The 26,914-nt window shown below is 37.7% G+C and overlaps 2 protein-coding genes and 1 pseudogene across 3 annotated transcripts; all 3 read left to right on the forward strand.

Annotated features, from left to right (window-relative positions):
- The first annotated feature begins 4,879 nt into the window (after positions 1-4,879).
- LOC125275078 (elongation factor 1-alpha) lies at positions 4,880-8,297 on the forward strand. Its single transcript, XM_048201754.1, has 8 exons — positions 4,880-5,037; positions 5,655-5,811; positions 6,337-6,516; positions 6,611-6,907; positions 6,989-7,139; positions 7,218-7,474; positions 7,562-7,796; positions 7,879-8,297. Exons 2-8 carry the CDS (start codon positions 5,668-5,670, stop codon positions 8,001-8,003), a joined length of 1,389 nt encoding a protein of 462 aa, XP_048057711.1. The 5' UTR covers positions 4,880-5,037; positions 5,655-5,667; the 3' UTR covers positions 8,004-8,297.
- Positions 8,298-8,478: 181 nt separating this feature from the next.
- Positions 8,479-17,983, forward strand: LOC125275079 (annotated as a pseudogene).
- A 1,192-nt stretch (positions 17,984-19,175) lies between these two features.
- Positions 19,176-26,425, forward strand: LOC125275080 (cyclic GMP-AMP synthase). Of its 2 annotated transcripts, XM_048201756.1 has the most exons (7): positions 19,176-19,404; positions 19,722-19,803; positions 19,950-20,179; positions 20,731-20,959; positions 21,542-21,805; positions 24,049-24,148; positions 25,918-26,425. In XM_048201756.1, exons 2-7 carry the CDS (start codon positions 19,782-19,784, stop codon positions 26,423-26,425), a joined length of 1,353 nt encoding a protein of 450 aa, XP_048057713.1. In that variant the 5' UTR covers positions 19,176-19,404; positions 19,722-19,781. The 2 variants fall into 2 exon arrangements, with proteins under 2 accessions (XP_048057713.1, XP_048057712.1); XM_048201755.1 differs by having other exon boundaries at positions 19,176-19,803.
- The last annotated feature ends 489 nt before the right edge of the window (positions 26,426-26,914 follow it).

The raw sequence follows: 26,914 nt of genomic DNA on the forward strand, positions 1-26,914 counted from the left end.
ACTTCTTTTCATTCATGGACATTTGCATTCTCACCAAATGTCTGAGACGGATCCATGGGGTTCTCACACATGCAGATGTTTGTTTCCTGACCCCCAACCATTTGCATTACACCTTTAAAATGCATTACACATGGAGAGGATTTGCAAGTGTAAATTTGTTGCCTTGAGGGGGAGGTGGAGGATTTCTTTTAGGTTACAGGGTGTTTGTTACAGGAAGCTGTGAGGTTGGCCTGATATTTATGACTATATTTGACATTTTGAAGGCCAAGTTTTAAGGTATGAATGTTGTTTGAATGTTTGAATGTTTTACTAGAGTACAATAATTTGATTGAATGTCAATTATATATCTGATTTAAAGCTAGAAAGCCCAAATATTCTTTAAAGTCACCATGAAATCAAAATTTTTTGTATGGAATATTGCAGCATTTATTATGAACGATTTATCCGTGCACATGATTATTTTCTTAAATTCATGTTCCTCATAATCTTCAATCGAAATAACTTCCCCTCCCCCCTGCAGCAACTTCTTTTCTCTAATGACGTGTTTACTGGTGAGAGGGCGGGGCAACCTGTCACTCAAATGAGATCCACCAATAGCAAACCACAACCATCTAATCAATTCCCCATGGAAAAAATCAACATCTGTTATTGTTCGAGAAACTGTTTCACTCAGATATATATCACAACAGTGAAGAAAACTTCAATTTTATGCAGACTTTAAATAAAATAAAGCACTTCCAAAGATTCATAGCATTGCTATCATTGCAATATTTCTGGCTAATACATTTTTAAAATTTAGCAGAAACTTTGATCCAAACCGATGTATGAGGCAAAACTCAAGCCATTCATAATATAAGCATTGCTGCAATACTTCAAAAGTAAATAAGCTATCTTGTAATGAGGCCTGCTCTGTGTTCGAGCCTTGAGAGAGAAGTTCAGGCCTTTCCCTCTGTATTGCATGACTCAACACTGATCTCATGCCAGGCACTGACGTTGATTCGTGGCACACATTCCCTGTGCCCTCCCCCACACTTGTTGAGCGCCTGAGAGACAACAAATGGGAGTTTATCTGGATAAATAGATATTATTAAGCCTGTTAGCATTGCTCTGCTACAAGAACCAGGCAAACAGGCCAGACCAGACCAAGAGTCATCACAATAAACAAAAAGACAAACGTTCAGTGGTTTGAAACAGGGCAGGATATGCAGAGATGTGTTTGTATGTTGGGGTGGGACTCCAGTGATCATCTTTGGGCTGTGTGTGAGGAAAAGAAAAAAGAGAAATTGAGAATTGCCGCAATTCACATGTGCCAACTTTTTTTTTTTTTGCTGTGGAATCTCTTTTTAATATCAGTCATATGACCGGTTGCTTACTGCATAATTCTATTTCCTTCATTTTCTAGGATTACTGTTGAGGAAGACCACAATCATGATTATTAAAGACACTTTCAAAAGGATTTGTTTGATTATTTACTTGCCCCGTAGGTTCAGGTTGACTTAATCAGAGTTGTTCAGTCTTTTTTATTTAGATTAGCTGCTTCGCATGCATCAAGTTGACAGGTAAACTAACATCTTTAGCTTTTACTTTTTTGGATTAAAGTAAAGTTATTTCAAAATTATATAATGACAGTTGTGAAGCATAGTTAAGGGGAAATATACTAAGCAGCATTGAAGCAAAAAAGTTTTTGTAAAAATATATTTTGCACATTAATGTAAGAGTCATGAACACATCAGCCCTATATTGTCTCATTATTATTAATGCACATAATTCAGCTTTTTATACTTATTGTCTGCTGACTATGCAAAGCATTGCTTGCATGAAGGACACTGTCTGAAGACAATGACAACAGTTCTGTTAATGCAATTATGACTGATTATATTTTACTCAAATGGACAGTCAATCGTTATCACTGTCGTCTGTGTAATATCTGATGTGAAGTGGGGTACAAACGTATGTGACATATAGAAAAATAATTGATCTATTATGCTTTTTTCATGAATTTATATTATATATAACCGTTTAATCCTCCTTTTTCTTTTATGACAGCAGCACTTTTGAGCTGCATGAACTGTAAAACCTGTTATATGATGTTCTCCAGTCCTGAAATATTATGTATTAGCAGGTTTAAATTAAAAAATCCTAGATTTCCAGCGAGGTCTTTGACTTTTAGACTCCACTGCGTGCTGCTCTGATTGTCACAGTATATGTGACCCGACTGTCTGTGCTGCTGCTCTTGACTGAAAATAGCAGCTGTCGACCAAGCATCTGTTACCTAGAGAGAGTTAATTGGAGGTTTGGGGAGATGCCAGCTCTTTGAAATAAAGTTACGAGGAATGCATTGCAATGCACGAGGAAGACATTGAGAATTCACTTTAAAAACAATGAAGAACTCTGAATGCATGAAATGCATGCATATTAAGGGAAATTGCGAAAGTTTTGTTGCCTCCCATGGGCTTATGGTTTAAAATAGGTGAGTGAAAATCTCACCATTCAGCAAATAGTCCTATCTGATTGCATTTGAATCTGAATAGTTGAAGCACCGGGTGGAGATGCATCTGAGACAATGGACCTGAGTGCCCTTATCAACTTTGTGCTATTGCTGACTAATTTGCATACAGGACTGGACTGATCACATGGTCTCCAGTCAGAGTCATAAAATACAATTCTAATTCCTTTACATTCTCTGAAACGGATGCATGTGAACAAGAAGTCAGTCGTCTAATCATATTTTTATTGGGAGAATAAGCACAAAGATGAAAAGAAATGACAAAATGAGCAGCTTCTGTACCTGTATGCAGTATTACAGCTTTGACCAAAACCAAAGAATTAAATGTGAGCTACTTTAAGAAGTAAATGTGATTCAATTTAAACCAAATTCAATCACTCATACATAATGCAGTTAAAGTTTTATAGTGATGATTGCTGTCATTCATCATAAGGACACCAAAATTTAAAACTTGTGTGGTCAGCATCTTGTGACAATCTAAATTTAAAATGGAAAGACCAAAAAGACAAATATAGCCTACATTATTCACGTTAAAAAACAAATATTGCACTCTGTAGATTTGGTATCTCAGAATAAGTTGGGGTAAGGTTAGGTTGTTACTAGTGTTATTATTTTTAAATTTAATAATTATTGTAATTAATGGGGTGATTATTCAGTATTTCCATGAATTAGATGTACGTTTCAGACATCTTTGCTTTCATTTAAACCTATAGGTTAGTTGAGTGAAATCGTTAAATGTTGCTATATTATGACATATCTTCAATTAAAATATGGGCAATTAAATAAGTAAATATTCATAAGTCATAGAATAATTTTACCTTTCAGATGAATCTCTTTTATTGCATTCTAAAGTCTAAGCGATTGGGTTGTTTTAACCCAGCGAATGGGTTAAATGTTTGCCCAACCTTCTGGGCAGTTTTATTTAACCCATATTGATTAAAAATGACTGTATTTCTTGCTTAAAATGAACCCAAATGTTGGAAATGAACATTTATTAATAAGTTTAATGATTAATAATTAAACAATAAATAAAAATAATAATAATAAATAAATTTTTAATCAGACACAAAGTTTTGGGTTCATTTTAAGTAAGACATATAGTCATTTTTAAACAATAGTTGGGTTAAATAAAACTACCCAGCACATTGGGCAAACATTTAACCCAACTGCTGGGTTAAAACAACACAATCGCTGGGTTTGTCCATTTTTTAACCCAGCATTTTTTAGTGTGTATTCTGCTATGGTATTATTAGTAACTAAATTGTTAAAATAAAATTTTAAACACAATAATTTATTTAGTATCTTACATTAATGACACTTTAAAAAAATATAAATATTAATAAGAATTATATTAAAAGTGTAAAAGTTTAGCCCATGCATGTAAGCCCAATTTACCCCTCTTTTAATATGTGACCTTTTGTGCCAGGCCTATAACAATTACAAATATTTCTATTTATTTCTTATAATAACACATCATCATCCTGCACATGCTAAACTTATATCTATAAATGTTGTTTTCCAGAGATTATTTGGAAAAAAGCTTTGCTGCTTCCTTTTCGGTTTTGTATATCTAACAAACTTCGGGAAATACATCTGAAAGTAATATAATATTTATATTAGTAACTATACTTTATCAAAATGTATGGATATTAATGAAAAATGTTCATTTTGTTCAGATCAGCCAAAAAAATAAAATAACGATTTATAAAGTGATGGCCGACTTCAAAACACTGCATGAAGCTTCAGAGCGTTATGAATCAGCGAATCAAATAAGCGGTTCGGAGCGCCAAAGTCACGTGATTTCAGCGGTTTGACGCGATCCGAATCATAATTTGACACAAAAGATTCATAACGCTCCGAATCTTCCTGAAGCAGTGTTTTGAAATCGGCCATCACTATATAACTCATTATTTTGTTTTTTTTGGCGCACCAAAAATATTCTCGTGGCTTTATAATATTAATATTGAACCACTGTACTCACATGAACTGATTTAAATATGTTTTTAGTACATTAATGGATATTGAGAGAGGAAGTCATTGCTGGCCATGCAGGCCTCATCAAAAATATCTTAATTTGTGTTCCGAAGGTCTTACGGATGTGGAACGGCATGAGAGTGAGTAATAAATGACATTATTTTCATTTTTGGGTGAACTAACCCTTTAATGTCTAATACAATTTTTTTAAAAAATCTATAAATGTTACAGTTAAAAAAAAAAAGTAAATCCACATAGTTATTAAGCGGCATCTTACCCTATATATATTCAATAACATATTTTCCCATTATGCAAATCACATCATATACCGTTCCAAACAGAGAACCATCAGTGAAACAAAGTAGTGACGTCAGTATGACGAGGCGGGGAGAATTCTCTCATTGTGTGTGATTTGCGGGTCGATCAGGAAGCGAGGGGGGGGTGCAGCCCAGTCGATCCTCCTCCCGCGTATAAATTCTCCAACCAAAGCGTTTTTCTTCCTCTTTCTGTTACCTGGCAAAGGGGAGCAGCAGCTGAGGAGTGATCTCTCGATCCTGGTGAGTACTTTCTCTCTTCGTTAGGCCTTGGGTTTTAATGTTAGATAGTGTTTTTAAACAACTTTTAGACAATTATAAATATATATATATATTTTTCCCTCAAAGTTTGCGTTTCTTATTTTCAGTGTGGGTTTATCACGTCAGGTTTATATAATAATAATAATATAATTCTAATTTTACGTTCTTAATTGTGTTTTTTATTATTAGTATGTGTAGAGGAGATGTGGTTAATTTAATTTTCACACAGTTTCCATGTGTGTTTATCGTTCAAAGAACGGGAACCGGTGAAAGAACAAAGGCACTAAGCGACTTGGAGGCCTATTAAAAGCCTTCCCCACATTATCGCATCCAACAGCTGTTACAAGTTCTCGGGAGAGCCAGATGTCTGCCTCCTTATGGATGCCTTTCAGACATTTTAAATTTCTTTTGTAACTTAACACCGCGCTACTCTAAAGAAACACGTGTCGCAGTTGCCTTATAGTGAACTAGGCCGGTTGAAACTCTGGACCATCATTCACTTGTGTTACGAAATCCCCCAGTCAAAAGTTTTAAATATGAGAAATATGTACTTTACTTATGCGTTATTAAGCTTTCCCCTCTTCTTTTTCCTCACACAGAAACTAATCAATCATGGGAAAGGAAAAGACCCACATTAACATCGTGGTTATTGGCCACGTCGACTCCGGAAAGTCCACCACCACCGGCCATCTGATCTACAAATGCGGTGGAATCGACAAGAGAACCATTGAGAAGTTCGAGAAGGAAGCTGCTGAGGTGAGTGTTTTGCCACTTAAACTGTTTTATTCGGGATTTTTTTGTGCATTGATTGCGGCACAAGTCGATGTAACAAGAGCCAAAATGGCGGCGGTAGCACGCGTTCCTGGGCTCAAGCCGGCTGGGTGTGGGAGTGGGCGGAGCTTAAGCGGGGCTTACTGTGACGTTGCGTTTTCTGTAATGGCGCCTAGTAGGCCGAGCAACATGTGCGCTGGTCCCATTCAACCTTTAAAGCAGTTTAACTTCTGCTTTAAAATTATTTTTTTATTTTTTAGTATGAAATTAGTCACTTTGAGTAATTATTTGTGCTAAACTTAGTCCTGTTTTTTAAACAAAATCATTTTCCCTTCCTCTTGCAATGACTTTACTGGTGTGAGGGCAGGACTACCTGTTAGTCACATGAGATCAGCAATAGCAAACCACTAAGATCAATCAATCAGGCAAAATTAAGTACCCTTTTCTTTTCTTTTGCAATGTTAATAAAAGCGAGGCATTAATTTAACGTTTAATTCGTTTGACACACAGATGGGCAAGGGCTCCTTCAAATACGCCTGGGTGCTGGACAAACTGAAGGCCGAGCGTGAGCGTGGTATCACCATTGATATTGCTCTCTGGAAGTTCGAGACCAGCAAGTACTACGTCACCATCATTGATGCCCCTGGACACAGAGACTTCATCAAGAACATGATCACTGGTACTTCTCAGGTATGGCTACACTCGATTATACAAACAAATGTGCTCTTTGGGAGTTGTTTTAAAGTAGGGTGTGGTTTAACTAGTTTTGTCGTCCCCGCCCCAGGCTGACTGTGCCGTGCTGATTGTTGCTGGTGGCGTTGGTGAGTTTGAGGCTGGTATCTCCAAGAACGGACAGACCCGTGAGCATGCCCTCCTGGCCTTCACCCTGGGAGTGAAACAGCTTATTGTTGGAGTCAACAAGATGGACTCCACCGAGCCCCCCTACAGCCAGGCTCGTTTTGAGGAAATCACCAAGGAAGTCAGCGCCTACATCAAGAAGATCGGCTACAACCCCGCCAGTGTTGCCTTCGTCCCAATTTCTGGATGGCATGGAGATAACATGCTGGAGCCCAGCACAAATGTAATTATTAATTTGCGTAGACTAAGTTTAACAATTTTGCAATATGCTTCATGTTTTAACTGACTTGATCTCCACTTTTAGATGGGCTGGTTCAAGGGATGGAAGATTGAGCGCAAGGAGGGTAACGCTAGCGGTGTTACTCTTCTTGATGCCCTGGATGCCATTCTGCCCCCAAGCCGTCCCACCGACAAGCCCCTCCGTCTGCCACTTCAGGATGTCTACAAAATTGGAGGTTTGTATTAATACTCACGATATTAAAGTACTGAATGCATGATTGGATTGTCTTTAATGTCATTTTTAATCTCTTCAGGTATTGGAACCGTACCCGTGGGCCGTGTGGAGACTGGTGTCCTCAAGCCTGGTATGGTTGTGACCTTCGCTCCTGCCAACATTACCACTGAGGTCAAGTCTGTTGAGATGCACCACGAGTCTCTTGCTGAGGCCACTCCTGGTGACAACGTTGGCTTCAACGTTAAGAACGTGTCCGTCAAGGACATCCGTCGTGGTAACGTTGCTGGAGACAGCAAGAACGACCCACCCATGGAGGCCGGCAGCTTCAATGCTCAGGTTAGGCCTTTTCTGTTTATGGTTGCTTTTAATAAAATCACTCAAACTCCCGTCTCGATGCTTATACTAACTTGTGTCTTCTTGCAGGTCATCATCCTGAACCACCCTGGTCAGATCTCTCAGGGCTACGCCCCAGTGCTGGACTGCCACACCGCTCACATCGCCTGCAAGTTCGCTGAGCTCAAGGAGAAAATCGACCGTCGTTCTGGCAAGAAGCTTGAGGACAACCCCAAGGCTCTTAAATCTGGAGATGCCGCCATTGTTGAGATGATCCCTGGCAAGCCCATGTGTGTGGAGAGCTTCTCTACCTACCCCCCTCTTGGTAAGTTCACACGCTAGTCTCATCCATATCGTCAGTATCCACTTTTGTTCAAAACTTGATCCTAATCATCCTCCATCCACAGGTCGCTTTGCTGTGCGTGACATGAGGCAGACCGTCGCTGTTGGTGTCATCAAGAGCGTTGAGAAGAAGGCTGCCGGTTCTGGCAAGGTCACGAAGTCTGCACAGAAGGCTGCCAAGACCAAGTGAATTTCCCTTCATCACGCTGTTCCAAAGGTTGCGGTGTGTTCCTCCCAACCTCCTGGAATCTCTCTAAACCTGGGCACTCTACTTAAGGACTGGCTAATGCTGATTAAAACCCATCGGAAAAATTTTCGCAGGAAAGGAAAACAACTTGGATTAAGTGTGGCTTTATTGATCGACTGATTGTGCCTCTTTCAGTTATTAAATTTGTGTTGAAATGGTTTAGAACTGCACCTGTTGCCACAGTAAAATTTGGAAAGAAGCTGCTGAATAAACTAATAAAGGTATTAAAAATCGAAATTGTGCTCCGTCTCCTGTTATGAATGGGGAATTGGGTGGGATTCGGGATGAGCAACTGTAAAATGATTCGTCATTGCAGCTGTTTTAACACGTGTTGCAGCCGTTTTTGTTCCCCCCTTCCCTGTGCCCACTTCAAGTGATGCCTCTTCCTCCAATCGCAAATAGTGAGAGCGCATTAAAGCTACCAATGGTACCCCTCATCTGAGCAGTATCTATGTGGTCTAAGATTTCATATCCCACCCCTGTCTGAACCGGTATAAATTTAGCCGAACGGTGTGACTCGTTCCTTTTTCTCCAGTCTGCTCAGGGCTGTCTGTAGTGCTTGTAGTCGGGTAAGTTTATGGCATTTTATTAACTCTTAATCCTTGATTTGCTTGATTTTAGTGTAAGGGAGGGAAAAAGGTCCCTTTTAAAGTCTTAATTTCCCATAATTTTCTTAAGGTTAATAGGTTCAGGTTATTCTCTCGTTGGTCTGGTTTGACAAGCTTATTACGTCAGGTTTCTCTTTATTACTCTACTGCCCCCTTTTCACTGACATGCACATGTATTGAGCACAGACTTATTGGCAAAGCTGAGAGAACATGGCTGGTGCTGTCATTCCAGCCCTTCAACATGGAGGACAAGTGAATGGAGGGAGGGGTGGGTGTTGCCAGATTTCATAAGAAAAATAAGCCTGGGCTGGGGAAAGCAATGCATAAGATTCTCAATTTAAATGCATTTTTTTTTTTATATAACTCTTTACATAATTTAAATGTTAGTCTAGCAGTAGGTGAGAATGTAACTTGAGATTTAATGGTTAATTGCTCTTTTTGAGCTATGCGGTTCAAGCTCCCTTCAAAACTGCGACTATAGGAACCCATGATTTGTGTATACGTGTTGTATATTATATATATATATATATGTGTGTAGCATGCGAGATATATATATATATATATATATATATACGCATGCTATATATCCATTATAATAAAAGGACATGGCAACAACAATGCTGCACGTTCACGCAGAATGCGCGCACCTTGTGTTGTGAATCATTTGCGTCTATCATTCAAATTCCTTTAACATTAATGTGCAATTTGTGTTTAAATGTTTACACCGTCGAAACTAAACCAGCAATGTCTTTCCACAGTAAATTTACAACATGGGTAAGGAAAAGATTCATATTAACATCGTGGTTATCGGCCACGTCGATTCTGGCAAGTCCACCACCACCGGCCACCTGATCTACAAATGCGGAGGCATCGATAAGAGAACCATCGAGAAGTTTGAGAAAGAAGCCGCTGAGGTACGTCATCAGCCGGGTGACTTCCGATGACTAATATATCTCTATGACAAGTTTATTCTGGGCGTGTCTTTTTGAACACCATGTGTTGTGAGCGACCTCTAGAGTTTGGTTTTTATTGGTGTTGGTCAGTTCTGAATGTCCAAACTGAGCATGCATGCTTGCAATAATCATTCATGAAATGTAGAGAATTAAATCTCGTTAATGAATCATTTATAGATGTTATGTTTAAAAAAGATGTCTAATAATATGTGAACCTGAATCATAAAACCAGTCATAAGGGTCAGTTTTCTTGAAATTGAGATTTATAAATCATCTGAAAGCTGAATAAATAAGCTTTCCATTGATGTATTGGTTTGTTATGATAGGACGATATTTGGCCGAGATGCAACTATTTGAAAATATGGAATCTGAGGGTGCAAAAAAAATCAAAATATTGAGAAAATCACCTTTAACCCTCTACTGCACACATGTTGATGGCACATGAAAAAAAAAAATATTCCACATCATTTTTTTTGGTTCATTTGGAAGCATTTTATAGATAAAAAACATTTTTGGCCCCCCACCCCAAAATATTTTTTCGTTAGCAACGTTGTGCAACAATGGTACAGAATCATAGAGAAAATTATCATCAAAATAAAAAATAATTTAAAAAAAAGTCAAGAAATTAAGTAAAAAGGGAAAAACACTTGAAAAACACTGATATATTGATACATGCATACACTATCGCTCAAAAGTTTGGGATCGGTAAGATTTTTAATGTTTTTAACAGAAGTTTTGTCTGCTCACCAAGGGTGCATTTATTTAATTAAAAATACAGTAAAAACAGTAATATTGTGAAATATTATTACAATTTAAAATGACTGTTTTCTTATTTGAAAATATTTTAAAATGTAATTTATTTCTGTAATGTAAAGCTGAATTTTCAGCATCGTTAATCTAGTCTTCAGTGTCACATGATCCTTCAGAAATCATTCTAATATGTCAATTTTCTGCTCAAGAAACATTTATTGTGTACAATTGTACAAAATATTTGTGTACAATATTCTTTGATGAATAGAAAGTTTAAAAGAAGTGTTTATTTGAAATCTAATCTTTTGTAACATTATAAATGTCTTTACTGCCACTTTTGATTGATTTAATGCATCCTTGCTGAATAAAAGTATTCATTTCTTTAATTTCTTTTCAGAAAAAAAAAATTAAAAAAAAAATTCTTACTGACCCCAAACTTTTGAACGGTAGTGTAAAATGTTACAAAAGCTTTGTATTTTAGATAAATGCTGTTCTTTTGAACTTTCTATTCATCAAGGAATCCTGAAAAAAAAAGTACACAACTGTTTTCAACATCGATAATAATAATTATTTCTTGAGGAACTAATCATCATATTAGAATGATTTCTGAAGGATCATGTGACAATGAAGACTGGAGTAATGATGCTGAAAATTCAGCTTTGCCAACACAAGAATAAATTACTTTTTAAAATATATTCAAATAGAAAACAGTTATTTTAAATTGTAATAATTTTTCACAATATTACTGTTTTTACTGTATTTTTAATTAAATAAATTAAGCCTTGGTGAGCAGACGAAACTTCTTTTAAAAACATTAAAAATCTTACAGATCCCAAACTTTTGAGTGGTAGTGTAGGTTTGTATCATTTAGTGTGCTATGCCATATAATGTACTTTATGTAATAAGATTTCACTGCGTACAAAACTTCAAAAAGCACTTCTTCTCTGCTTTGACAGTGGTGTACGTTACAATTTTTTCACATCACTTTGGGTGTTTCCGTGCACCCAGGAACCCTGCATCTTCCCTTCTTATAATACATTATGGCCAATGTGAGGGATTGTCCAAAACATCCTCGAAAAGTACCCCTTATCGCACAACGAAGAGAAAAACTGAATTTCTGAACATGCAAAATAAAAAAAACTTCATAAAACCTGACAAAAGGCTTCTCTACACCTTCATACACACACACACACACACACACATATTTTTTATGTGCAGGACAGCATGTCATTTTAAATAAGATTACCAAAGCAAATGTGTCAGAACAGGACATCCCAGCTTTAAATGGTGCTTGATAGTGACTCCCACACCTTACTGGACTGTTCTTTAGTACGTTCTTGACCTTTCTAATTGGTTGCAATCATTTAAAGTAAAATTTACTAAACATAGGGCTTAAGAAAACTTTCCATTGCCTGAGGGCAACGCTGTACTGTAGAGGGTTAAAGTTGTCCAAATGAAGTCCTTAGCAATGCATATCCACTCATAAAAATTAATTTATTATATATTTACGGTAGGAACTTTACTAAATATCTTCATGGAACATGAAGAAAGCAATGCATAAGAAAAATTCGATAATTTTGACCAATACAATGTATTGTTGGCTATTGCTACAAATATATCTGTGCGACTGGTTTTGTGGTCCAGGGTCACATATAGGCTCTAGGATCTGTCTTTCTATTATTATGTCCATTCAGTCCATTCTTAAACATATGTTTCTGCATATTTTTCTGCATTAAGATGGGCAAGGGCTCCTTCAAATACGCCTGGGTGCTGGACAAACTGAAGGCCGAGCGTGAGCGTGGTATCACCATTGATATTTCTCTCTGGAAGTTCGAGACCAGCAAGTACTACGTCACCATCATTGATGCCCCTGGACACAGAGACTTCATCAAGAACATGATCACTGGTACTTCTCAGGTAGGATTTGTTTTGTATTTCAACATATCAATCACAGCATAATGATTTCATTGCATTATTTTTTAATTTAAATGTCATGATATTATTTGTTTCATTCCTTCCGCCCAGGCTGACTGTGCCGTGCTGATTGTCGCTGCCTGGCGTTGGTGAGTTTGAGGCTGGTATCTCCAAGAACGGACAGACCCGTGAGCATGCCCTGCTTGCCTACACTCTGGGAGTCAAACAGCTTATTGTTGGAGTCAACAAGATGGACTCCACCGAGCCCCCCTACAGCCAGAAGCGCTATGAGGAAATCACCAAGGAAGTCAGCGCCTACATCAAGAAGATCGGCTACAACCCCTGCCACCGTTGCCTTCGTCCCAATCTCTGGATGGCATGGAGATAACATGCTGGAGCCCAGCACAAACGTGAGCGTCTGCTTTTCCCTGGGATGGAAAAAGTTGCAAAGATTCTTCTAAAGAGTTTGTGATCATTGCGATTGTTCATGCTTTTGCATTTTCCTTATGGATAATAGATGACCTGGTTCAAGGGATGGAAGATTGAGAGGAAGGAAGGTGCTGCCAACGGTGTTACCCTTCTCGAGGCCCTGGACTCCATCCTGCCACCCACTCGGCCCACCGACAAGCCTCTTCGTTTGCCTCTGCAGGATGTGTATAAGATTGGAGGTAACATTTGCCACCTAATCAGGGTTATTAGATTTGAATTTTTTCAATATATTTATTTTTTGCTATTTGTCTTTTTTAGTTTAGCTGGTGTTCACGATAATTTGTAGTTTTCATTTTAGTTTGTTTAATTTAGTTGTTCTATTAGTATTTTGAGTCTGCTATAGTTAAAGGATTAGTTCACTTCAGAATTCAATTTTCCTGATAATTTACTCACCCCCATGTCATCCAAGATGTTTATGTCTTTCTTTCTTCAGTCAAAAAGAAATTTTTGAGGAAAACATTCCAGGATTTTTCTCCATATAGTAGACTTCAACAGGGTTCAACGGGTTGAAGGTCCAAATGTCAGTTTCAGTGCAGCTTCAAAGAGCTCTACATGATCCCAGACGAGGAATAAGAGTCTTATCTAGAGAAACGATATGTCATTTTCTAAAAAAATAAAAATGTATATACTTTTTAACCACAAATGCTCGTCTTGCACTGCTCTGCGATGCGCCATGCATTACATAATCATGTTGGAAAGGTCATGTGTGACGTAGGTGGAAGTACCGCAGTAGGGCGAAAAACTCCATCTCATTTTCTCCTCCAACTTCAAAATTGTCAGACATCGTTGTTTTACCTTTTTTTGTAAAGGCCGTTTGACTTAGTCTTTGTAAACACTGGATCTGTACTTCTGGCTAACTTTGCTTGTCCTTGCGTTCCATGTGAACTTTCCAACATGATTACTTCATGTGTGGCACATCAAAGCTAGTACATTTTTTAGAAAATGGCCGATCGTTTCTCTAGATAAGACCCTTATTCCTCATCTGGGATCATATAGAGCTCTTTGAAGCTGCACTGAAACTGACATTTGGACCTTCAACCCGTTGAACCCCAGTGAAGTCCACTATATGGAGAAAAATCCTGGAATGCTTTCCTCAAAAACCTTCATTTCTTTTCGACTGAAGCAAGAAAGACATAAACATCTTGGATGACATGGGGGCTGAGTAAATTATCAAGAAATTTTAATTATGAAGTGAACTAATCCTTTAATGCGCTACCTGGTATCATTTAAAAACACTTTTAATATTCTTCGTACAGTCTAGGGTTTTTTGCAGTCTAGAGCAGTGATTTTTAACCAGATTTAACCTCAAAATGACATAACATTATTTAAAATAAGATAAAACAAACATTAAAATAAGCTAAACCAAAGACTATAGACCTTATGTAGCCCCGCCCCTTTTCAGCGTTGCGCTCGTTGTCTTTTGACTTCCGGTTTGTATTTCCACAGCGATATTACGTTTATGAATGAACTGCTCGTTTTAAAATCTTCCCGATCTACTGACATTTGTTAAGACATCTGCTTTAAACATAACAATGCTTATGATAACTTTCATTAACTCTACAACAAGTAAATCCACTTAACCATCTAATTATTCTTTGACAGCGATGCCATAGAAATGTACAGAGCTACCGCAAAACGGAAGTTAAAAGACAATTTCATAAAGATGGCGGCGCGCTTGTTTCTCTGGTAAATAAGGTCTATAGAATAACACAAGACGTGTCACTCGTATTGTTTTTGAATGGGAGAAAGTGTAACGCGCAATATGGCGGAATAAGTCCCGCCTTCTAAATAAGAGCCGATCGCCGACTGGTAAAGTCATCGCGTCACTTCAGCGGCCGTTAGAATCACCGGTTTCTATAGAAACAGTCAGACGCGCGCCTTCAGAAGAGACGCGCGTTTAGGTCTGGGCATGCGCATTAGCTTGATCCAGCCTGAAAAATACAGTTTTTTTTTGTCATGATTCGAGCGTTTAGAAACTAAATTTATGAGCCGGTTGTTGTTAGATTTCATTGGCGATTTCAAATATGAAATTTAATCATAAGGTTGGCGAACAGTTTTGGAGAATTTGATGTTTCCCCATTCAAAGAGATTGCATGACGCCCAGGATGCCCGACATGCGTTTCAAAGATGGCCGCCGAGTGAAATGACTTGTCTTAAAGGGACTTTGGCTAAACCAAGTAAAAATCAAGATATTTCTTATTTTAATTCACCCCCTCAACAAGTGTTTTTTCTTTGAAGAACCAGTTTACCTGTACATATGAATAGTATTTTAAAAGTTTGATTTCTAGACCTGGAAAAGTCATGTAAATTAATAAACTTTTATAACCTTATGGGTATTGTTATAATGGATATACATTTTTCTAGTTATGCCAAGCTCTAAAATATTTAAAAAATCCTTATTTTTAATCCTTGCCCAATAAGTGCCATTTTCGTGTTTAATGCAATTGGGTTGTAAAGGTTTTGTGTTTTATGGTATATGAATTTGCTTTTTATTTAGTTTTGGAGTCATGAAAATAAATTTAGTTGGTTAGTAGTGTGTTGAAACCGGGTGTGTCTCATACGTCCTGAAAAGTGAAGCCGCGGGCTCTTTGATCGCCCCCTGGAGGCTGGATGCAGTACAGGTCATAAACCCCGCCCTCTCAATGCAGTCGAATGAGACTTCAGTGAAAACTTAAAAATAAATTCTGCTTCAAATAAAACTTTCTGAAAGATGGTTCTGGTCATTTAAGGTAGTTGTTATCACGCTGATATATATTCAATTGTTCGTTTTTGTGATGATTTAGATTTTAGCTAGCAATTTGATGCTATAAAAACGGGGCGTGTCGTCGTGATTCGAAGTTGATTGACAGCTTGTCTGAGGACTGTCGGAGCTTCGAGGGGAGATTGAAGATGTATTAACTAACTGTTAATTTTCGATTTCTTTGTTATTTAACACCAACAAAATGAGTTGTTCAGCAGTAAACTGTACTAACTGACCTACAGGATCTGACGGATCACTGAACTTGTTTCTGTAACATTAAATGTGGGCGTTATAAGCTAATTAATAAATGTTATTAGTTAAGATAACACACCTAATGTTAACCATGTCGGGAAAAAGCAGGTGATCGTTATCTGGCAGTTACTTATTATTTTTATGGGTATAAAATAATAATTAGCAGGACAAAACTAATGATAGCTTACTCTAATTACAGCAATCGATCTCCTGTAACGTTAGTTGAACTTGATTTAAAATGGCAGGACCGTTTCTGGCGATTTAGAGTTGTTTCTAGTGGCATATTATATTGATTTTATCTACTGAATTTGCTGTTTCAAAAATATTATTGCTCTAGAAACAGAATAGCCTATTATTTTATAGGTAGACTTTTAAATTGTGTATAATTTTTATAGTCTATTTAAAATACATGAATGATGACGCAGTCGCCTGGGCGGAAGTTTGATATCGCGACTCCGCCTCCGGCTCCACGACGATTCCTTCTGCGCATGCCCAGGCTCCAAACTTTTTTTTTCTGACGTATTGCGTAACGTGTCAGCGCCCATTCATCAGCCCATTTTGGCTTCAGTTCAATACAATGGAAGGAAGCGGCGTCGCGTCGTCCATCTTTTTTTACAGTCTATGGTTGAAACTCACAGTTATGGTAAGGGGCAGGACATTTCCCCAAACACACTCAAAGAGTTTGACCAATCAAAACACACTGATCCAGCCGACCAATCGGAGCACATTGTGCTTTTCAGAAGGAGGGGCTTCACAGAGACAGGAACTAAACAGCAGTGTTGCCAAGTCCATTGTTTTCCCCACAGAATTAAGGATACTTTAACACTTGCCGCGGATTGTTTTTCATGTCCGCGGGTTGAAGCGACCCCAAATAACATTATATTTAGCCCCTGGAATGTGAATTTTTTTCCCTGAAATGCAATTGGGCTAGTTTTGTTGTAAAAAAAACCTGGCAACCCGGCTAAACAGAGTGTTATTGACAGACTGGGAAGAGATGAGCTGCAACAATGTCAAACATGGGGAAAAAAACGAATGACTTTTTTGAACATTCAAGCACGAAAACCTATTCTAGTGTCTAGTAAAAGGGTATAATACGGCCTCTTTAAAGAAATTGCTTTTTAGTTTTCATTAACACTGCCTCTAAACTCATTCACAATTTTCTCTGATGTGAGATCATGGATGTTCTTGTCTGTCACTCAAACATTCTCCGTGTTTTTCCTTCAGGTATTGGAACTGTGCCTGTCGGACGTGTTGAGACCGGAACTCTGAAGGCTGGTATGGTTGTGACCTTCGCCCCTGCCAATGTGACCACTGAGGTCAAGTCCGTTGAGATGCACCACGAGTCTCTTGCTGAGGCTCTCCCTGGTGACAACGTTGGCTTCAACGTTAAGAACGTGTCCGTCAAGGACATCCGTCGTGGTAACGTGACTGGAGACAGCAAGAACGACCCACCCATGCAGGCTGCCAACTTCACCGCTCAGGTTCGATTTAAATTATTATCTAAAATGATCATTATACTATAACTGACAGGATATAAAGTGCTTTATCATGTACCCCTCTTCGTCTCAGGTCATCATCCTGAACCACCCTGGTCAGATCTCTCAAGGCTACGCCCCAGTGCTGGACTGCCACACCGCTCACATCGCCTGCAAGTTTTCTGAACTCAAGGAGAAAATTGACCGTCGTTCTGGCAAGAAGCTTGAGGACAACCCCAAGGCTCTTAAATCTGGAGATGCTGCCATTATTGTTATGATCCCTGGCAAGCCCATGTGTGTGGAGAGCTTCTCTCAGTACCCACCACTGGGTAAGTGTGATCACTTATGTTAAATATGCAACATTAAATAAACGTTTTAGTTGTGTTTAAACTCACTACCATTCCGCTACTGCTTTCCAGGTCGTTTTGCTGTGCGTGACATGAGGCAGACCGTCGCTGTTGGTGTCATCAAGGCTGTTGACAAGAAAGCCGCCACTGCCGGCAAGGTGACCAAGTCTGCTCAGAAGGCAGCCAAAGCTAAATGAATCGTCCCGTCAGACACACAGCAAGCCTCATCGACATCCTACACTGCAATGTCTCAGAACCTGAGCACGGTTTTAAAGGACTGGCTTATGCTGATAAAAACCCACCGTAAAAGCTTCCGAAGGAAAGGAGGAAACCATGTATTTCTGAACATATTAGGACAAAACTATTAGAAAAATAAACAATGATCATTCATCAGAGATTGTGCCATTATTCTTTCTTGTCAAAGTACTTTGAATGGGTTTTATTGTAAGTGCATTCAGAAATAAATTATTTTTTAACATGATAAATATAAATAAGTTTTGCTTTAATATTCTTTTTTTTAATCTTTTCTGTCATCTCTGCTGTTATTGTTAAAAAAACATTTTGTTAATTGATATGAAATTTAATATAAAGTTAGATGAAAAACGTTGGCATGGCAACTAACTAAAATCAAATATATGTTGAAGTACTAAAATTACTAAAATTGAAATAATAAATTTAAGATAAATAGAAATATAAAAAATAATAAAAATGACAAAAGCACAACAAAATTACTAAAACTTAAAAATTAAAAATGTAAGCTAATTTAAAATAATAAATACTATAATAGTATATAAATAATACTAAATTAAAATGGTCACATAACCACACTTTTAGGCTGAAAGACAGTTTTCAGTTGTCTCATGTTGCTATTATTGATAAGTAATTTTGTTTAGTCAATTTTATCCTGCAGTTTAGATATCTAAGCACAGGGTTTCAGTGTCACTGTAATCAACCAATTATTACTGTTTAATTAGCTCATATGCAAAGAATTAGATAATGTTTTTTAAACTTATTATCCCTGAAGAGTTCTCACTTTAGATTAGGTCAAGGAAAATGGAAAAATGCCATTAATGAAGTGCTTTAAACCAACCTTTATTGGAAATGAACTACATTAGTATTAATTTATATATATATATATAGTTTGTACAGTATAAAAACCATTATGCCACATATGTCAACGTGTGTGTGTTTGTGTTTTTAATGCATTTGCAAACATTTTGAGGAACACTAAATATGAATGCAATTAATGTCCAATAAATGTTGGTTTAAAGCACTTAATTAATGGCATTTTCCCATTTTTTGTGAACCTAATCTAAAGTGAGAACTATTTACTTCCAATAACCAATTAACAATTCCTTTACTACACGCTAATTAAACAATAATTGTGTTACAGTGAAAATGAATGAAGAAACTCACTATTTGTATATAGCCTTAACAATTTAGACACTACAATACGTTAACTATGAATGAACTATAAACTAATAGTTTGTTCATTTATAAGTAGTATACTGTAAACCACTAAGGGTTAATCTTGTGCACTTTGATCAGCACATTACAACAGACAGGCCTTTGTACATGTAGTGCTTTCAGCTGAAACATCTGAAAACACGCCACCTGAGTGACGTCTGCAGACAATGCAGCAGGTAAACATCATGCAAACACGTGTTCCTTAAGTTTCGCTTTTACATCACAGGATCACAGTCACACCCTGATCCTTTTACTGTAAAGTGAAAGATCATGGCAGGGAGGAGCTTAGAATCAATATACACTTGTGCTGTATCTCCGTATGGATCATATTCTCTGGACCAGGAAGTGGGTAAGTCTGCGTTCATGCATACCAAAGAATAGTATATGCTTGTGAAAATTTAAATAATAAATAGATAAAATGCAGTTTCACAAAGTTTACCGACTAGCTTTAATGACTTGTTGATGCTGCTGTGCAATTCTTTTGTTCTTTGATCAAAACTTCCCTGATGTCTGTTCTGCACTTTCAGCAGTGTTCATTGATGTTCTCAGTCTTAAAATTTATGAAAGCCATAAAACAGGGTGTAAATGCGTCACACAACTGTCTGTAAAACAATAATGTCAGTACTTCTTCAGGCATATTTCATTTGCACTGACACTGCATTTCAGTTTTAGGCTGGATTGGATCAAGCACTGTATCTGAGACCTTGGGATATTCAACGCTCCAAAATGGAAAGTCAAATGAGATCAGGTAATGAGGAGGATCTTTACTGTGTTATTGTTTGTGCATTGTGGCCCTTTTGTATGAAGTGTAGTTTCCAGAATAACCTGTGGAGAAGAATGATGTTTGCTTAGGTTTGTTCGGTAATGATAAACTCAGTCATCCCATCTTGACAGTTTCTTCTGGAACTCCTGGAGATGTTTCTTCGATTTCACCCCAGCTGGACCGCTTGATCAGGCAGAGAAGTCGAGATCTACGGCTGCGTAAGGTTGACCAACAGAGCGCTGTGAAGATAGTAAATCACCTGATTGAAAGCCTGCTGGAATACCTGAAGAATAATGAGGATCATCCTTTCTTCAGAGACGTCTCGGTTCTCACTAGCGGCAGCTACTATGAGATGGTGAAGGTGAAAAATATTAATGATAATACAAAAATCAGCTAGTAGTGTCAAAATAGAAAGAGTTGAGGTTGGTATCAGGTGAATATACACTACTGTTCAAAAGTTTGAGGATGCTTTTATTCAGCAAGGAAGCATTAAATTGATCAAAAGTGACAGATGCTTCATAGTACGGAACATTGATAATAATCAGAAATGTTTCTTGAGCAGCAAATCAGCATATTAGAATGATTTCTGAAGGATCATGTGACACTGAAGACTGGAGTAATGATGCTGAAAATTCAGCTTTGATCACAGGAATAAATTGCATTTTAAAATATATTAAAGTAGAAAAAATTATTTTAGATTGCAATAATATTTCACTGTTTTTACTGCATATTTGATTAATTAAATGCCGGTTTGGTGAGCATAATTGACTTCTTTCAAAAAACTTTTGAAAACTTTTTAACAGTAGTGTAATAGTCCTCCACACCTTAAAGAACAAAGTAATGACTGAAATTATTTAAAATAGTTTGTGTGATGTGTTATGTAATGATAAACTGTAATTTTATTACCAACAGATCAACAAACCCAACGAGTTTGACATTATGCTGAAACTGAAAGTCCCAAGGCTTGCATTGTCAGAACTGGAAGAATATCAAGGACTGTTTTATAAGGTGAAGCTTGTAAAAGCCACACGCAAAGAAATCAAGCACTTTCTTCTGGAAGATGAACGAACCATCTCAGCCACCAAAATCAAAGAGGAAATGCACCGTTTGGTCCGGAAATTCATTAACAATCATTTTAAAGGTGTGTTGATCAGTTTCTCACTTGTGTACATGTTCACATGGCTCTTTTATACACTGTTTTTTATGTTTAGTAAAAAGTTTCTTATGCATTTTTCCCTCCAAAATACAATAAAAACAGTAACACTGTTAAATATTATTACAATTGAAAATAATCTGTGAATTTATTCCTGTGATCAAAGCTGAATTTTCAGCATCATTACTCCAGTCTTCAGTGTCACATGATCCTTCAGAAATCATTCTAATATGATGATTTGCTGCTCAAGAAACATTTCTGATTAATAATATCAATGCTGTAACCAGGTTTCCTGCTTAAAGCCGGCACAAAACGGAGCTTGCGTTATTCTTTTCTTCCCTATTGTGATGCATATCCGAGAGAAACGGCTGCTCTAACAAGAAAAAATGTAGCATGGGACTTGATTTAACTAATAGAAAGTCTTTTTGCAACAATGCAAAAGTCTTTACTGTCTCTTTGGGTCAGTTTAATGCATCCGTGCTGAATAAAAGTATTAATTTCTTTCTCTAAACCTAAACTTTAGAGATGTATACATTTGAGATTGTTTTTGATTCTGTCACCCCTTCACAGGTAAAGGTTGGGTGATAAACAGAAAACTGGTAAATTCACCGGCGGTGACTCTTGAATATAACAACAAAGAGAAAGAAGATGATGTGATGTCTGTAGATATCGTACCTACTCTTGAGGTGCCACAAGGTTGGCCACAAGCGGCACGTGCCGGTCCCAATATAGACAACTGGCTTGGAAAGAAATGTCGCCGTCAGTTCGTAAGTAAGGCAGTGTATTTCGTCCCAAAGAGACCAAAAGGAAGAAACCTCAAAGATGATGCCAAAGGTATGCTGGAACCAAAAACATTCAATCATGACAAACATTTCTTACTTTTCTTATACAATCATTTAAGACATTTCTCCTATATAGAACCTTTAAGTGTTCTTTAAAGGGGTCATGAATTGAGAAACCAACTTTTCCCTGAGATTTTGATATATAAGAGGTCATCATACTATAAGAATATCCTGTAAGTTTTAGAACTGAAAACTTGCTTTGTTAGTCCAATAAAAGCTGTTTTTGACACCAGGCTCAGCGAAAGACACGTCCTGGAATCTGCCTATATAGGTGAAACTCCGCCTCCGCATTAGAAATCAACGACTACTTCATCATTGAAACATTAGCCCCGCCCACTGGCATGTTCATGAGATGAGGAGGATTAGAGAAGAGCGATTCAGGACTAAAATAACATTCAAGGCATAATATGGTTATTTATTTTCAACAATGTGAATGTCTCAGTTGAGCTTTATTTGTTTGTATTCGGTACATTTCACTGTGGGATTCTTTGGTAAATCAATCGCATTTCGGCACAAACAGACTTTTACGATATGGACTCGACAGTAATGCAACAACATGTCAGTAACTGTGTTCATTCTAATGCCTGATCTGATATTAATGATTCATGTACAGTCAGATGATCTTTGTCTGTGTGTCAGTAAATCAAAACAGTAACTAACTAACGCTCAACTTCACCTTGTTTCTCTTAGTAGGATGAAAATAATCTGTTATTTAAATGGTGATTAAATTATATATAGAAAGTGATCAAAGAACGCTCCCTTTACAATCGCTGGAGCTGTCAATCAAACAGGGCAAGTTTATCAGTGAATGAATTCTGGACTCGTGCCAAAACTCCCGTTTTATTAAATGAATCTCTTTTACATCACGTTTGCACCGTTAGTAAAGATGAAAGCATTCATCAGTGTGCAGAAATTGAGTTGCAATGACGAGATCACTGCTTTCATGTGTCTGTGATCGGTTACAATGTTCATCACTGCAACCTTTCATGCCACAATCTAAATATAATGCTATAATCAACACTTTTCACGATTAGTTAACCTTGAGAGCTGTAATAGTAAAAACGTGAGAGAAAGTAGCTATTTCATATTGCAAAGATGTCAGCCAATCTTAGCAGTGGGCGTTTACACTGAAGTCTCACAGAAGACATGCCCCTTAAAACAAAGGGATAAAATTAGGGTAGGAAAAATGCCTTTTATTTCTAAATTATGACAATTTTTGAAGTAAAAAGCATACTAACATAAGGGGCCCTATTTTAACGATCTAAACGCAAAGTGTAAAGCGCACGGCGCAGGTGCACTCAGGGCGTGTCCAAATCCACTTTTGCTATTTTAACGACGGAAAAACGGTCCGTGCGCGGGGGCGCATTTTTGAAATGGGTTGTCCCTATTCTCTTAATGAGTAATGGGCGTAACATTCAATAAACCAATCAGAGTGTCATCTCCCATTCCCTTTAAGAGCAAGATGCGCTCGCGCCATGGCGGATTGCTATTTACATGGCGTACACGCGATGAGTCAGTTAATATATATGTGTGTGTATTGGCACGATTGTTCAATTAATTAGCCAATTTCGTTCATCATTATAAGTAGTAATAGGCTGAATTGAAAATAGGTAGCCTAATTCTAATACACGCAATGACTATTCATCATTACATTTTTATATTTATGTAGCCTACACAATAATATTCTTTTACACTGTAATCCTTTTGTTTTTAATATTTGGCATGTTTGTGTGATGCGCATCCCTGTGTGTAATAAACAAAGTCAACGCGCACTGTGGACGCGCCCAGAGGCGCAGTTTCTACCAACGCTCTCTAACAAAAAAATATTGCGCCATTGACTTTAGACTTTAGACCAGGTTTGAGTTGGTCTATGGCGCAGTCTATTTTCAGCTCCTTAAAATAGCAATGCGCCGGCAATGCGCCTGAACACACCTCTTTTTTAGACCAGCACGCCCATGGGCGCACTAACTGGCGCAAATGCATTTACTAATTTAAGGACGTGGCGCTGAACGGGAAAACGCGAACGGCGCCGGACGCAAACTAACACACTTGCGCTGCGCCTTGCGTCGCATTGCGCCGGGTGTATTATAGGGAACTATAAGTGCATCCCAGGAAACATTATAAAACAATAAAACAACGCAGTTCATGACCCCTTTAAAACTTAAGTCATAAACCCAAGGTTTTTATATAGAACCAAGTGTAAATTATTGACATATTTGAGGTATTTGTTTTCAGAGAGCTGGCGGATATCCTTCTCTCACATTGAAAAAGAGATGATGCAGTATCATGGCAATAAGAAGACGTGTTGTGAGACTGCTTCCAACAAGTGTTGCCGGTACGTTTTAGTAGGTTAATGTTAGGTAGGTTAAAGGGTTAGTTCACCCAAAAATGAAAATTCAGTCATCAATGATGTCGTTTCAAACCCGTAAGACTTTTGTTCATCTTTGGAACACAAATAAAGATATTTTTAATGATATCTGATAGCTTTCTGTTCCTCCATTGACAGCTTACGCAACTACTACTTTCATACCCCAAAAAGTTAGTAAAGACATCATTAAAGAAATCATGTGACTCCAGTGGTTTAACCACTATTTTATGAAGTGATGCACAGCAAAATCACCAGAGTTAAATCAACTCTGCTCAGATATGGTCCCTCTCTAAATAGTGTTAAAGTAACACTGAAGCAGAGTTAGTTAATGAGATAATTAAGCGATTAATTAAGTGATGATTGAGCTTCAGTGATGAACACCTGCTGTTAACAAGCAGAAACAATGAAGAAAAGAAAAACACAAGAACTACAACTGACTTCAGCCACAGTCTTAGATGAAATCACCTGAAGATAAAAAACATATCTCTCAAGGGCTGCGTCCGAAAACCTAGGTAGCTGTCTTGCTGCCTCGCTGCCTTATAAGAGAATGACTTGTACGGCAGCATTTGTGCATGAAGGCACCTCATGAAATTGATTTAGGACAGACTTCTGAGGCAGCATAACAGTTTAATGATCTACAGCAAAATAGCGCAAGCTTTGGTGAGAACTAAACAAATAATTAATTACTACAGTAGTAGTTTCTCGATATAAATGATATCAAAATTGAAATATGTTGGTCAAAATCGTACATTTATACACAAACTGAGCAGCAAACGCAACTTTCGGGCGTCATCTTTATGTTTCTAGCTCAAGCTGTCACAGAATGGAAAGCACAGGATTGTGGGATATCAAAGGCAGCTAAGGATACATCTATGCTTCCTTCAAAAATCGATCCGAGGAAGGTATCTCATGAGACAGGAAGTGAAGCTAACATTGGATTCGGACGTGCCTTGATGCCTTACTACCTTGAAATGTGTCCTCAGAAGGCAGCATTTTCCAGTTTTCAGACGCAGCCAGAATCTCAGCAGATCTCTAATCTTTTCTTGCAGTTATTCTGCTTGTTAACAGCAGGTGTTCATCACTAATGCTCATTCATCACTTAATTATCTCATTAACTTTAACTCTGCTTCAGTGTTACTTTAACACTATTTAGAGAGAGCCCATATGTACTCAGAGCAGATTTTTCTGTGTGCCAGTGCTTTGTTTGCACAAAAAACCCAAAAACGTAATTTACCACTTTATTAACAAAATATTAATCTCCACCGAGTGTTCACGCACGTCACATTCATGTTGTGTTGATGCGAGAGCAGAATTTGTTGCCTGAAAGCTCGTTGGAGATTAAAACTTTGTTAATAAAGTGGTAAATTATGTTTCTTTGTGCAAACAAAGCACTTGCATTGCTTCGTAAAATTGAGGTTAAACCACTGGAGTCTCATGGATTACTTTAATAATGTCTTTACTACCTTTCTGGAATTTTTATGGCTTGTTCACCCAAAAAGTGGTAGTTGCAGGTGTCTTTGTTTCTTAGGCTGTCAATGGAGGCACAGAAAGCTATAAGAGTAAATCTCACCCTGCGGCTCTCAGATTTCATCAAAAACATCTTCATTTGCATTCCAAAGATGAACGAATGGCTTATGGGTTTGAAACGACATGAGGGTGAGTAACTAATGACAGAATTTTTATGTGAACTAACCCTTTAAGTCATGCTTCCTCTAACCTGTTCTCTACTCTCTTAGGAAACGCTGTTTGCAGCTTCTCAAGTGTCTGATTGAGGGACTGAAGCAGCGGTATCCCAAAGAGCTTGAGCCTCTGTGTTCCTACCATGGGAAAACAGCCTTCTTCCATGTCCTCTCAGACCGAGTGCAGGATTCCCTTTGGTCTTCAGGCCAGATTTCCGTCTCCTTCATGAAGCTGTTCGGATACTTCGAGCGACGTGCACTAGATGGTTCGTTACTCCACTTCTTCGTTCGCCAGCATAATCTGTTCTCTCCGCCTGCATTTTCCAAAAGAGCTCTTGCATTTCTGACCAATGCTCTGAAGGAGCAAAGAGAATTGGACTTCCCTGTTTTGAAGGTGCCGATTCCTTCCCTGCTGCTCTTGTTTCCTGAAACTGATGCTCTTATTCACCCAAACCCAATCAATGGCACCGACAGTATTGTTGCCTCTGAACGTTCTTTTAGGCATGTCTATGCAGTGTTAGTGGTTGTTATTGTGTGTGTAGGAATCGGATGTGTATTTGTATAATGATTTTGTATAATGATCTCCAAATATGGAGAGGTAAGCCTAATCATTGCACTGTTTTTTTAATTAAAATTATGCCAAAGATTATTGAATTTATGCCATATGCTTAAATTATTTTGTGTTTTTGTCAGAATACTCTATTTTGTATTGGTCATTTTGAACTGTGAAAATAAATCATTTAAAAATATTTGCAGTGTCATGTCATATTTTAATATTTATTTATTTGATAGGGACAGTGTGTGTTAATGGACAGACATGATAGTACATGAATATAAACACACCGGATTGTAGCCGAAGGCTCATTTCCATCCGTTGTCCCAGGGGCAGGGGTCACAAAGGGCCGATATGGACAAATACATTTCATTAAAAAAAAAAAAAAAAAAAAAAAAAAAATACATTGCACAATCAACATTATTGCACATCCTCATATTGCACGATCCACATTATTGCACACACCTCACACTGCACATTAATAACATATTTGATTTCCAT

The sequence above is a fragment of the Megalobrama amblycephala genome, linkage group LG9 (genome assembly GCF_018812025.1).
Source record: "Megalobrama amblycephala isolate DHTTF-2021 linkage group LG9, ASM1881202v1, whole genome shotgun sequence".
Classification (NCBI taxonomy): domain Eukaryota; kingdom Metazoa; phylum Chordata; class Actinopteri; order Cypriniformes; family Xenocyprididae; genus Megalobrama; species Megalobrama amblycephala.

Bases quoted from the DNA above. Each gene is read 5' to 3' on its own strand.
- LOC125275078 (XM_048201754.1), top strand. From the start codon at position 5,668: ATGGGAAAGGAAAAGACCCACATTAACATCGTGGTTATTGGCCACGTC. The intron at 6,517-6,610 runs GTATGGCTACAC...TCCCCGCCCCAG, and splicing joins TGATCACTGGTACTTCTCAG to GCTGACTGTGCCGTGCTGAT. The intron at 7,475-7,561 runs GTTAGGCCTTTT...GTCTTCTTGCAG, and splicing joins CCGGCAGCTTCAATGCTCAG to GTCATCATCCTGAACCACCC.
- LOC125275080 (XM_048201755.1), top strand. From the start codon at position 19,782: ATGGAAAGTCAAATGAGATCAG. The intron at 19,804-19,949 runs GTAATGAGGAGG...CCATCTTGACAG, and splicing joins GGAAAGTCAAATGAGATCAG to TTTCTTCTGGAACTCCTGGA. The intron at 24,149-25,917 runs GTACGTTTTAGT...CTACTCTCTTAG, and splicing joins GCTTCCAACAAGTGTTGCCG to GAAACGCTGTTTGCAGCTTC.